This window comes from Myodes glareolus, chromosome 13 (assembly GCF_982192425.1).
Source record: "Myodes glareolus chromosome 13, mMyoGla1.1, whole genome shotgun sequence".
NCBI classification, from domain to species: Eukaryota; Metazoa; Chordata; class Mammalia; order Rodentia; family Cricetidae; genus Myodes; species Myodes glareolus.
This window is the reverse complement of record NC_142038.1, coordinates 55231207-55244873: the sequence shown is the minus strand read 5'-3', so window position 1 is coordinate 55244873 and position 13667 is coordinate 55231207. Positions and strand designations below refer to the sequence as shown.

Sequence of the window (13667 nt, the reverse complement as noted above, 5' to 3'; positions counted from 1 at the left end):
AGGGAGCCACATGGTGGGTGAGAGACTGAGATGGATAGACATGCCACAAGACCACGCTACAGGTCTCCCAAGGCAGCTGGTCCTGGGCAGGGAGTCATGTGGCATATAAGAGACAGAAACATGAATAGGCACACATGCAGAGTGAAGTTGAATATTTATTTAATGGGTTATGGAAGGGAAAGGGAGAAGGGGAAAGAACAGAGAGAGAAGCAGGGGGAGAGAGAGATGAGAGAGAGAGAGAGAGAGAGAGAGAGAGAGAGAGAGAAGGGGGAAGGGGAGAAGTGGGGAGAAGGGAGAGACAGAAGCTACCTCTTCAAGAGAGGGGGGAGGGAAGGACTCAAGCTGGACACTGAAGATCAGTTTGCCTTGGTGGACAAGGGAGGGAGTGGGTGGGGCTTGTCTCTTAAATGAACAGGACAGACCATTACAAAGGAAAACAAAACTTTGGCCTCAGATGGCTATCTAACAGCAAGGACCTCCCTCCAAAGTCCACCCTCTTCCTGGAGGTAAAAGATGTAGACATCTCCGTCCCCATTCATACTTGGATCCACAAGGAGTCTTGATCCCTTTCTCTAATGATAAAATTCCTACTCAGAAATCCCAAGCCAGTCAAATACTAACCTACCCCTTGAATATCAATGCTCCTCTCCTTCAAGTGCTTGTCCTCATAAATAGTAGTCATAAAATGTTGTCTAAAATTCAGCCTGACCTAGGAAAAGACTACTGGATCTGCCTGAGAGCAAGACAAGTTACATACTTGGGACCAGACTTAACTAAAATCCCTTTAACCAAGGATTCCACTTTCAAGCCCTGCCTCCAGGCCTGGCCTGTACAAACTGTGGCTATGGCTATTGTGTGGGTCACACTTTTGAGTTTCCAACTCAAAAGTCCCTAATGGCACCTATTTTGAATGTCCCATTGGCCTCTTCTCTTGCTACCTATCAATTACCCCAGGTATTAAACTGTATATTTAATTTCAGGTCTTATAATCGTCTCTTGGGCTAACAAAAACCATCAGCTCACCCCTATGTGAACTAAAAGGGGTGACATATTACTTCTACTCCTAGGGTCATTGGACTCCAACAAGTACGACACAGTCAATTTACTCAATGAATCAAGGTTGATCTGAAACTGGCACCGAAAAATGTATAGAAAAATGCCAGACTCACTTGGACTCCCTGGCAGTCATGGTATTACAAAATATATGGGGATTAAATCTCATTACCACAGGGAAGAGGGGATCTGTGCTATGTTATCGGGTGGAATGTTGCTTATTCACGGATTTATCAGGTGGCTAAGAATGCCTGACAGCCTAAAAAAAAAAAAAAAAAAAAAGAATAGGATCACGAACCAGAAACTCCCTATCAGACTTGTGGGACATCAACAACTCTTTTTATTGAACCCCTTATCATGATAGATCTAATCTCCAATCCTTGTGTTCTGAAATTCCTCTCTAATTTGTTACAGCAAAGAATACATGCCATTATTTTCTCGGCTACCACTCAACTCTTCCTGAGGACTACCAACAGATCACTCAGAGTCCTGGAACCAGATGAGTTAGAAGATCCTTCAGTAGCTACTTGCTTCTTTAACAAGGTTTTAATTTACTGTGTGTGTGTGTGTGTGTGTGTGTGTGTGTGTGTGTGTGTGTGTGTGTGTGTGTAGGGGTTCGAGACAGGGTTTCTCTGAGAAACCCTGGCTGTCATGGAACTCTCTCTACACCAAGTTGGCTCGAACTCAGAGATCCCGCCCGCCTCTGCCATACTGGGATTAAGGTTGTGCACCACCATCGCCCAGGCTATCAAAGGAACTCCTAAGACAAAAATCTATACTCGATGATCAAATAGTTTTTCAGTTGCAATTTAGTTAATAAAGATAGAAAATAAGATGTTTCATAACTCTTATTTCATGACTTTCTTTTATCCATTTTTTAACTTTCTCGGCGAAGGAAATTCAACCTGAGACCCCGGACAGGCAAGTCGCTTTGGGGAGCGCCATACAACAATTCATCAGCGCTCTAACCTTAGAACTACAAGTCCCAGAGAAAAACGCGCTACTTTCTTTCTGAATTTAGGGCGGGAATTGGAATTGGCCGAATGTTAAAATGCAATTTTAGCGGGTTCTCATTTGTCGCAGAAACTCAAATGTTCCTCAAAGCAAGCTCGAACACAGAAGCAAGCGATTAACATTACTCCTACTGTTGACAGACCAAATCCGGCCCGAGGTCGCTATTTATCTGAAGCCGAACTTCCCGCTCCCACCCGATTCTCCCAGCAGTCTCCTTCCCGACCCTGTCATGGCGTCAGAGAACCATATCATCTTCTGATTGGCCGACGGAAGGGTGACGACGCCTGCGCATTGCGTTTCTCTGAGGGTCGTGGGCAGGCGCCATTTTGGCCCCAGAGGTGCTTCTGGGAAGTTGCGCGGGGACCTCCACTTTGCCGGCTTGTGAGGTGCGGCCCTTTCGGATAGCTGGCATCTCCGGGTCGGGGCGTCTGCGCCGGCTGCGGCCGACTTGTCCGGACCCTCGGACGAGGCCGAGGCGCTGCGCCGCCGAGGGAGGTCACTCGACCAGGAAGGACGTGACGGGGGCGGCGCGTGTCGCGGACACTCCCCGCCGAGAGCCCGCCCGCCATGGACTCGGAGTACTACAGCGGGGACCAGTCAGGTGGGTCGGGACGGGTGGACCGGGCGGCGGCTCGGCTTCGGGCCCCAGCACGGCGCGGAGAGGCCCCGGGGTAGACGGTCCCCTCCCCGTTAGACTGTACCCCGGGGGTACCGGCAGGCGGGAGCTGCGACCTCGGAGAGGAGCTGTAGGGAATTGGTCTGCCCGGCTCTCCAAGGGGTTTTCCTCAAGTTGTCACCTTTGCCTGCGAGGGAAACGGTCTGCCCTTTTAAGGGAATTGCCGGGAGTTGAACTGTTCCAGGATCCTTAAAAAACCGGTCGGTGGCGGGGACAGGGAACCTTCTAGACTCTTTACCAGTTAGGGCTTGATTAAGTTCTCCTGCAATGCCGGCTTCCCGGGAAGAACGCGCAGGAGCTTTAAGTTTACAGACGTATTTTAAAGCAAGGGACGAGTCCCGGGTACTTAGAGTGAATGCGTGCCTTCTGCACGAAGTCGGCTCCACTATGCTAGGCACATTAGATGTAAAGATGAACGAGGCGAGGCCTGGATGGGCAAAACAGCTGTCTGCTGATTTCTTTTGTACTTTGTGTATCAAAAGTACTGTAATCGATGGTTAAGTATTAAGCTGTTTTTTTGTTTGTTTTAACTTCAGTTGCTAATGACTGAACAGCGATGACAGTAGACTCATGTTATCCTGGACCTCCACTGCTGTTTTGCTTATTTTTTTTCAAAATATGTTTTAGTTAATTGGCATTTTAAAGTTAGGGCCGGGAGGTTGTGGCGCACCCCTTTAATTCCAACACTTGGGAGGCAGAGACAGGTGGATCTCTGAGTTCAAGGGCAGCCTCGTCTATAAGAGTTAGTTCCAGGACAGGCTCTGGGATTAAAGACGTGTACCATGCTCAGCTATAAACTTTGCTCTTCAGGTGAATAGATATCTCATTAGTATGAAAGTCACCTATTTTTTTTATATATTGCTACCTTGACTTTCTTGGAGGTGACTGTTTAATTTAACTTTTATTTACTTTTTTTTTGTTTTTTGTTTTTTTCGAGACAGGATTTCTCTGCGTAGCTTTGGAGCCTGTCCTGGAACTCGCTTTGTAGACCAGGCTGCCCTCAAACTCAGAGAGTTCCATCTGTCTCTGCCTCCCAGGTGCTGGGCTGAAAGGTGTACACTACCACCACCTGACTAATTTATTTCTTAAATTGCTAATCAAGTCATGACTTTCAGTGTCCCTAAATACCTCTCAAGCTTAATTTTATTTTGTGTTTTTAAGGTGTGGTAGGTTAGGTGACAGTTCATGTTTACTGTTCATTCTGTAAAAGTGTAGTTTATAATTAAATGAATTGTCACTATTTCTGGGCTAAATATTCCTTGTGCCCTCCATTCATAAACACTTCCTATAAACCAATTATGAATCAAAAAAGTTCCCAGTAAACAAAATAATATGTTACATAGTGCATTAGAGGGTGGTCAGTGCCATGGAAAGCTGGGCAATAAAAAGTTGGAACTATTTAGATGACTTTGACTTGGCATTTAGTAGTTTTTCTAGGCTTCATCTTTATGAAATATTTTTAATTGCTATATGTGCCAGACTACATGGTACTAGTTGTTGGTATTTATGTTTTCTTTTCTTCTTTTTTTTTTCCCAGAACATTTGCTTCATTAGCTATCCTTCAATAGTAGTAACTTTTGGCTCTTATATTCAGTTTGCTCATCTTAACTGTAGGTGGTCATTTTTAACTGTAATCATAAACATTATCACAGATATCATCCATCTTACACCCTAAGTGGGGTTTTGTTTTGTTTTAAACAGATGATGGTGGTGCTACCCCAGTACAGGACGAGCGGGATTCGGGGTCAGATGGTGAGGAGGATGTAAATGAGCAGCACTCTGGATCCGACACTGGAAGTGGGGAACGACATTCAGAGGTACAGTGTCTTTGGGGAGGCTTTTCCTGACATTTCTATGGCACTTATTTTATTTAGAAGTTTTAGAGATTGCCACAGGCTTTCATCCCTGAAAGTTAAAGGGTGCAAATTAGTGGATTGTTTTAAGGTGAATAGAGATAGTCTGGTCACTGATCACAGGGAAAAAGTTCTGTTGGCTCAGATTTCAAATCTAGGCAGTTTTCAGCTGTGCCTGTTTATTCAGAGTATGATCTGTTTGTAGGCTTCACCACTACTAAATAATATCTGGGAAAGGCAGTAAGCATTTGCAGTCAGAAATACCACTTGAAACAGGGGAAATATAATTTATTAAAGTTTATGTCAGGAATTAGACTTGTCGTTCTGGTTTATTTATTTATTTTAACTCTTTTCTCTTTAGAGGCCTGCTAGCCAGCTCCCAAATAAATACACAGAGATTTATTTTACTTGCAAATAAATACCCAGGCTTAGTCTGACTTAATTCTACCCAGCTTTTGTTAACTTAAATTATTCCACCTACCTTTTTCCTCTGGGCTTTTCTCTTTTTCTATTTGTTTATGTTTTCTTTCCTTCTTACTCTGTGACTGGCCGTGTTGCTAGGTGACTGGCCCCTAGCATCCTCTTTCTTCCTTTTTCTCCCATTTATTCTCTGCCTGGCAGCCTAGCCTATCCTTTCTCCTACTTCACTATTGGCCATTCAGCTCTTTATTAGACAATCAGATGTTATAGGCAGACAGAGTAACACAGCTTCACAGAGTTATACAAATGCAACATAAAAGAATGTAGCACATCTTTGCAATCGTTAAACTAATATTCCACACCATAAACGAATGTAACACATCTTCAGCTAATATTCCACAACAATCTGTGGCAAGGCCTAGTATTATAACTCAAATATAATGTTTTGCTGTGTTTGTTTTGTTATTGTGTTGCTTGGGATTAAAGCCAGAGCTTTGGATCTGCTAGGAGAGTAAACACTCTACCACTGAGCTAACTTTTATTTTTTATTATGTTTATTTAGGAGTGTGGTCCGAGCATCCATGATGTGGTGGACTGAAGACATCTTGTAGGAATTAGTTCTCTCTCACCAAGTGGGATCTGAGGGTTGAATTTAAGTTGTCAGCTTTAGTGACAAATGAATGCCTTTATCCACGGAGCCATCTCCCACCAGCCCTCTTTTTATTTTTAAGGCAGACTCTTCCTAAATTGCTGAGGCTAGTCTTGAACGTTTGATTCTTCTGCTTTAGCAGCCTCCCGGGTAGCTGGGATTACAGGCATGTACAACTGTACTTACAACAAATGTAGTTTTAAAAGATGCTTTAGTAACCAAATAGTGGTGAATTTTGTATACATTTTAACATTTGTCCTATATATTTTTGAAGCTGCTTAATAAACCTCCTGGTCATATAGCATCTCTTAGTATTAACAACATAAAATTGTAACTTTCCAATAAATCAGCATGTCTTTGGTAGATATACATAGAAACAAATAGGAATGGTAAAGGTAGATGGATTTTATAAGAATTTTATGACTGACATTTTTATTACATAAACATGTAAAGTTGTCTAATTTTAAGTTGTAGATGTGTCTTCAAAATTGTATTGACTCTCATTACAGTCATGTCATTTTTCAGTTTACATGTTCACATCATTCTTGAATACACTGAACTTACTTTACTCAGCACTGAGCATGCTGTGTATCATGCTTTTTTTAAAAAGTGCTTTGGACATGCACATGACTAAAAGTCAAAATCCCATTGTTGGGTTTAATTTTCCAGTAGAAAGAGACTTTAAACTATGAGTGTAATTTTAATGATTTCATAATATAGATATAACAGTACAATCATCCCTTTGTCCGTGGAAATGGATTCCAGACTCTTTGCCTTATCCTTGCCATCAGAAACCCCAATCAGGGATGCTCCCATTGTTTATTATGACACAAGGGATGGGATATAGCTCAGTGATGATGTGTGTTTTTGGCATGCATGAAACCTTGGGTTGGAGTTTCAACACCCAAAAATAACATTTAAAATGGCATGCCAGGCATGGTGGCTCATGCCTGAAATTCTAGCACTTTGGAAACAAGTAGGAGAATTGCTGCAAGTTTGAAGGCTAGTCAGTTCCCTGTCTCAAAAAAAAGTTTTTTTAAGGTGTAGTTTTTGTGTAATAGGCACTTTGTTCTCTATACTTTCAGTCCTTGCTAGACTACTTACCATACCTAGTTCAGTTAGAATGTTCAGGAAATAATGGCAGATAAAGGCCCATTCTGGACCTAGCTACATGGTACACATCCACAAGGTATTGTTAGTTTCTTCACGTTTTCAGTGTGCACTCTGGTTTGTTGAGTGTATATTTGGTGATTCACCAACTATTGATGTTTAGACTGTCAAAGCTGCTTTTTTATTTTACCACACCAGGCTACTGAACTTTCTTGCTGCCCCTTGATTATACTGTTTTGAATAGTGCATTGTGACATATATTGCTTTATAAAATAATCCCACAAAATTCTGGCTCTTTGGAAATGCATAGTTTCCTAAAAACAGAGTGGTCCCAGACTACTCCTAGCTGACCCTTTTTGTTATTGTGTATGTTTGCTGTGTGTTTTGCTTACATGTATGCCTGGGCACCAACTGCATTTATGGTACCTGTAGAGCCAGAAGAGTGCATCAGATCCCTTGGCATTGGAGTTCTCAGTGAGTCAAACCCACATCCTCTGGTAGAGCAGCCAGTCCTCTTATCTGCTGAGCCCATCTCTCTAGCTTCTCTTCTAGCCATGGTCCCTGGTTCTGTCTAGCAAACTAACTGATCTATATTGTAGCCTGTGCCACAATTTTCTCAAATCTGATTGTATATGAAGTCTATTTCTTTGGGAAGTGATCAGGAGTGATTTAGTTTAATTCCATTTTTCCTCCAGTACTCTGGAACTAGTGATGGGAAAATGGTGAGTTTTTCCCTGGCTGACATCACAGCTATAGGAGCGGAGCTTTCAGCAAGAGCCAGTAGCAGCTCATTGTCATATTCTTACAAACTGGGGGAGAAAGTGACAAGAGCCCCTGTATTTTCTAAATGTTGTGCCCAAGGTATGATCTTTGATTGAGGATGGGATGGTACCTTTCCATTTAAAACTGATCTCTGCAAACATTTGACAGAAAATAAAGTGCCTCTCCCCATTCAGTGCTGGGCCTAAAACCTTCTTTTTAAGTTTGATAGCTAAGGAATGCATATTAGTAGAAGCAGTTATCAACCAGTCAGAGGGATTTCCTTAGTGGTAACCACATTGTTTTGACCGCACCATGGAGTGGCTACACGTTTCTGTGAAAATAGCCTGTTTCCATCTTACTTTTTGCCTGGTTATGAGAAGCCTGGAGATTCCTGGTCATTGAGCCTCCACTCCCATTTTGAGGTGTGAATGAGGACGCAGGGTAGTTACTGTTGTTTGAAACTCTTGCATCTTGTAGATCCAGTCTTAAATGTTTTTCTGCAAAAAAAAAAAACAAAACAAAACAAAAAAAACTAGGATACTTTCAAATTGTGTGCTCACTAGGAAATTTGAGTGAACTTTGTTTTTGAAACAGAGTCTCACTATATTGCTAGCCTGGGACTTGCTCTGTACACCAGGCTGTTTTCAAACCATTGAGATCTATCTGCCTCTTTCCAGATGCTAGGATTAGAGGTTTGTGCCATCACCCAGCTTAAAGATTTATTTTTTTAATTTTATGTGTATAACTCTTGTATGTTTTTTTTTTTATCACAGGTATTCAGTGCCCTTGGAGGCCAGAAGAGAGCATCAGATCTCCTGAAATTGGAATTAGACAGTTGTAAGCCACCGTGTGGGTGCTAGGAATTGAGCCCACGTCCTCTGGAAGAGCAGTAAGTGCTCTTAACCACTGACTCCCTTTGTGTAATTTTATGCAAGTATTGTTCCATGAATTCTATAAAATGTAAAATGGGTATCTAGAGAGATGGCTCAGTGATTTAGAGCATTTGTTCTTATAGAGGACACAAGTTCTATTCCCAGGACCCACATGGTGACTCACAACCGCCTATAACTCCAATTCCAGGGGATCTGATGCCCTCTTCTGGCTCTGCAGGTATCAGGCACACATGTATGGTACACACACACATGCACACATACAGAGGTAAAACACTCATGCATATAAAATGAAATAAACATAAAATTTTTTATTGGAAAATAGGTAGAGTCTCATTTTTGGTAATGTAGAACTAGAAGATGCTGTGGGAGGATATGGAAGAGGAATGACTAATTCTACTGTCAGAAGGTTGTGTTTGTCCTGTGTCCTGAAAGATTTTGTAATTAATAATTACAACTAGTAAGGTTCTGTTTAGCAGCTTTTCATGCATTTAATGTTCAGAGCAGCTCTTTAAAGTATAATTACTGTTTCTGACTATCACCTTGTAGACAGGCTTTGAGCACTAAGAATGTCTCCTCAGGTCACACAGTGTACAGTGGCAGGCTGTGGCTTCCCAGACTGTTGTGTGACTCTAAAGTCTGTGTTCTTCTTCACTTTCACATTGCAGTGCATAAACTCTGTTCTTTCCAGAGAGAAAGATGGAAAAAAACTTCATGAGAGGAGTATTTTTGCCAAACTGTCAAGTTATGTGACTGCCAAGTTTTTATTTGTTTTGCTTTGTTTTTCCAGACAAGATTTCTCTGTGTAGCCTTGGCTGTCCTAGAACTCACTCTGTAGACCAGGATGTTTCTAAACTCAGAGATCTGCCTGTCTCTGCCTCCTAAGGGCTGAGATTAAAGGTGTATGCCACCCCTGCCGGCTGGTAAAAACTGAATTTTTAAAACATTGCAACTCTCTCTGGGAGTTTATATTAGATTGATAGAATTGTGATATTTAGTACTCTCCTTTCCCTCCCCTTCATACTCCAAATTATTGCATTACAACTGTTTTCTTTTCACTTAAAGAATGTCAGTTAAGGTTAAGAGATGGCTCAGCAATGAAAGGCTAAGGCTCATAACCGAAATGTCAGTTATTTATTATGTGCTGTAACCTTAGTCTGTAAGAGTATGGTTGCTATTTGAATGCTGAAATGAACAATATGTTTATGATAGATAACCAGTAGTTCTTTATAACTGCAGTGTGAATGATCGCAGAGAAAGCTTGAGATCAGACATTTCTAAAGCTTCCTAAGATTCTCAAAGTGCTCAGTTTTCCTGAAAGCTCTAAGTGGGAACTTTTTGCTTGTTAAAAAGATGACATTTGGGTGGGGGGTGTAGTTCAGTTGATAGAGTGCTTGCCTGCAATGTTATAAGCCCCTGAGTACAATCCTTAGTGTACTAGATGTAGTTGTGCAGGATTTTAATCCCAGCTTTCAGGAGGTAGAATCAGGAAGGACCAGAAGTTCACGGTCATCTAGCCTCAATTACATAGTAAATTTGTTACCCTGTTTGGGAGGAAAATGACTTTTAAGAAATTTTTGCCAGGCAGTAGTGGCATACACATTTAATTCCAGCACTCAGAAGGGAGAAGCAGGCGTATCTCTGAGTTCAAAGCCAGCCTGGTCTACAGAGCGAGTTCCAGGACATCCAGGACTGTTATACAGAGAAACTGTGCCAAAAGAAAAAAAATCTAAAGAAATAAACAAATAAATAAATTTTGGCGATGCCATGCCTTGCCATATTGGTACACACTTTTAATTCTGGCACTCAGGAGGCAGGGGCATGTGGATCTCTGTGAGTTCAAGACTAGCTTGATCTACAGATCCAAGTTCCAGGATGGCCAGGGCTACACAGGCAAACTCTGTCTTGAAAAACAAAACAAAGCAAAGAAAAAAAAAAGAAAGAAAGAAACTTTGGTGGTAATTTGTAATGTTTCCTATACTTGTGTCTGATTTCTGTTTTAAAAAAGTTTAAGTTTTCAGTTTGACTGCTATATATACTCTAAAATTTTAAAGTATTTTAATGACATCAAATCTTTTAGCTGTATCTTTTTTAATACAATCTCCTCAAATTCTGTAATGTCTTTGCCCTCTGCTTGAGTCTGTTTACTAGTTCTTCCTCTTTCCTTTTTTTTTCTTTCTTTTTTTTTCTTTTTTTTCTTTTTGATTTTGTTTGTTTTGAGACAGGCTCTTATCATGTACTTCTGACTAGCCCAACCAGGCTGGCCTTGAACTCACAGAAAATATGAGTGCTTCTGCTTTCTAGGTTCTGAGATTAAAGATGCAGGTTCTGAGATTAAAGATGCGTACCTACATGGCCAGAACTTGCTCTTGACTGAGACTATTGCTCTTTTTTTCCCCTTTTGTCACATAACTGGATGAGTACCCAGATGTTACAAAGCTCATTTTAAAAATGATAGGAGCCAGGTAATGGTGGAGCACATCTTTCATCTTAGTGCTTGGAAGGTAGTGACAGTTTGATCTCTGTGAGTTTGATGCCAGCCTGGTCAACATAGCAAGTTCTAGGACAGCCAGAGCTAGTGAAATCCTGTTTTATAAAAATAAGTAAAAATGTAATATCCTTATAATAATTGCTTGTTTTGCAGTGCATACGCCATGTTAGAGGGTAGCAGATAAATTTTGGGAGGACTGTCCAGCTCATGTTGTCTCTTAGTGCTTCTCTTTTGCCTGTTAACATATGTGGATCAAGTCACATTTGACTTGCTTGGGCCAGTTAGCTTGTCTCTGAGGTATTTAAATTTTAGCCACCCCTCCCCCCCGCCCAGGTCTCAATATGTAGCCCTACATGGCCTCAAACTCAGAAATCCACCTACCTCTTCCTCCTGAACTCAAACCTCTTCTTCCTGAATTCTGTGATTAAAGGTATATGCCACCACATACAACTAAAACTTAAATTTTTTGCATTGAAGTTTAAGGTTTAATGGTTAGAGCTGTATCACACTATCAATGGTACTCCAGGAAAAAGACCCAATTATATCTATTTTGAAATAACCCGTAGAATGTTAAATCCTGTCTTAATGTTCTGTAGTGCCAACTGCTACATCTGTGCACTTTAAGACCTAGCTTTCTTCCTCTTTTTTTTTTGGGGGGGGGTGTTGTTATGTGCATGCTTGTGAGGGGTGTGTGTGTGTGTGTGTGTGTGTGTGTGCATCTGTAGGTTAGAGGAAAATTTGGAAAAGTCAATTGTCTCCTACCATGTGGATTTTGGGGATCAAAAGTTACTAGGTTTGGTAGCAAGTGCTTTTCCCATTTGAGTTATCCTACTGAGATTCTGCTAATATATTTTAGAGCAAAATATTATTATTGGAAATTGAGGTTCTAAAATTAAAGTTGAGGTTTGAGGCTACTCAGCATCCTAAAGTACTTGTTTTGGCAGCTTTAATTTTTATCTTTTTCATCATTTTTATATGATGTATATATCAAGTTTGTACCTTAAACCTTGTTTCTCTCTGGGTCTGTTGTGATCTGACTTAGTGGTGACCCACTGTAACTCTCTTCAGACTTGGTGCCCAGTTGGTGGCTATTTGGAAAGAAGTAGAAGGTATGGCCTTCTTGGAGGAAGTATGTCACTGGGGGCAGGTTTTGAGGTTTAAAAGTCTCATGCCGTTTTGAGTTAAAGCTCTTTGCTTCCTTGTGGGCAGAGATGGGAGCATTCACCTGCTGCTCCAGCGCCTTGCCTGTCTGCCTGCTGAGGATGATGATGCTGGAATCTCAACAAAAGAAAAGGAGCTAATATGTTGTCTGTGTCTTTCTGAAGTCTTGCTGTGTAACCCTGGCTGGCATGTTATTCACTGTATGTCCCTGACTAGCCTTGAATGTGTGGCTATCCTTTGCCCCTTAGTTCTTGGATTTCAAGTATGTTCCACTGTGGCTGGCTTTGACTTATTTTGAAAGAGTTTTTTGGAAGAAAGGAAGGTTGGTAGGTATTTCAAGTTACATTGTATTAGTTTAATTAGGTTGGTCTTAGTCTCCCAGAATCTAGCCTGTGTTCCCTAGTTGATACATGCTTACCTGTGACTTCTTAATCATCTATTTTCCTTCCCTTTTTTTTTTGTTTAGATAACTCGAGAATTTCCTATAATGTATTTTGATCATATTCATGTTCCTCCCAGATTCTCCCCCACCTCCTTACTCACCCAGTTTCATGTTTTCTGTCTCTTAAATCCATTTGAGTCCAGTTTTTGTGTTGGCCGATTACTCCTGGATATGAGATTTGCTCTGGAGTGTGGTCGATATACCAGATGTCCAGTAATGGAAACAGATGTTCTGTCTTTGGGGGAGCTATCAAATGTCATTAGCTCCTCAGTGGCACTTATACCTACTTCCCCTCCTCCATGCTGAGATTTGTCTGGATCAAGCTTGTGTAGGTTTGGACATGCCCACACAATGCTTGTGAGTTCATATGTGCCTCTGCCCTGTTGTGTCTGGAAAAGTTTCCTTGAAGTCGTCCACCATCTATGGCTCTTTCTATCCCCTCTTCTACTTAGATCCCTAAGCCTTGAGGGGAGAGGTATGATACAGATGTCCCATTTAGGGCTAAATACTCCAGAATCTTATTCTCTATCCATTGGCCTGTTGTATGTCTCTGTTAATTTTCATCTCTTACTAGAAGGGTTGAATAATATGGTCTGATGTTTGGGTTTAGCAGTAGATCATTAGGAATCTTTTATTTTATTGTTGTGTTCATTTATCAGAATAATAGTAGGTTTTCCTAACCTTGGTCTATAATAGGCTCTTGGTCTTATTGACAGTGTCAGTATGTATTCTATCTCATGGAGCAGGCCTTAAATTTAGAAAAGTAGTTAGTTACTCCCATAGCATTTGTTCCACTACTGCACTGGTGGGCATATCTTGCCAGGCAAGTCATTATTGTAGGTTACAGGCTTCACAGCTGAGTGAGACGGATGCTTGCTTTTGTACTCTAGTGTCGCTGTGAAAGCTAACCAGTAGGGATGAAGCATCCAGTTGAGTATCATACAGATTTTTCCATGCTCTATGGTTCAGATATGTGGCTCTTTAGCAATAGGGTCAAGCATTGACAATAACTTATAGTGTGGGGGGGGCGTGTCTCTAGGACTCTATTATCCAACAGCTCAAAACAAAAATCCTGTTGGTACTGGGTTTTTTATTTGGTAGCGTGCGGTATCTAGGGTATCGTCGCACTGTTATATACTAGTTCCA

At 41.3% G+C, this 13667-nt stretch overlaps 1 protein-coding gene across 3 annotated transcripts in view; it reads left to right on the top strand.

The window, feature by feature from the left end:
• Positions 1 to 2395: 2395 nt before the first annotated feature.
• Positions 2396 to 13667, top strand: part of Iws1 (interacts with SUPT6H, CTD assembly factor 1) — a 43291-nt gene continuing 32019 nt past the window's right edge. For 2 of the 3 annotated variants that reach the window (XM_085700017.2, XM_048442554.3), the window contains exons 1-2: positions 2396 to 2668; positions 4445 to 4560. In XM_085700017.2, coding sequence (XP_085556143.2) covers positions 2635 to 2668; positions 4445 to 4560 — 150 coding nt within the window. In that variant the 5' untranslated portion in view covers positions 2396 to 2634. The remainder of the gene's footprint in view (positions 2669 to 4444; positions 4561 to 13667) is intronic. The other variant, XM_048442551.3, reaches the window with a different exon arrangement.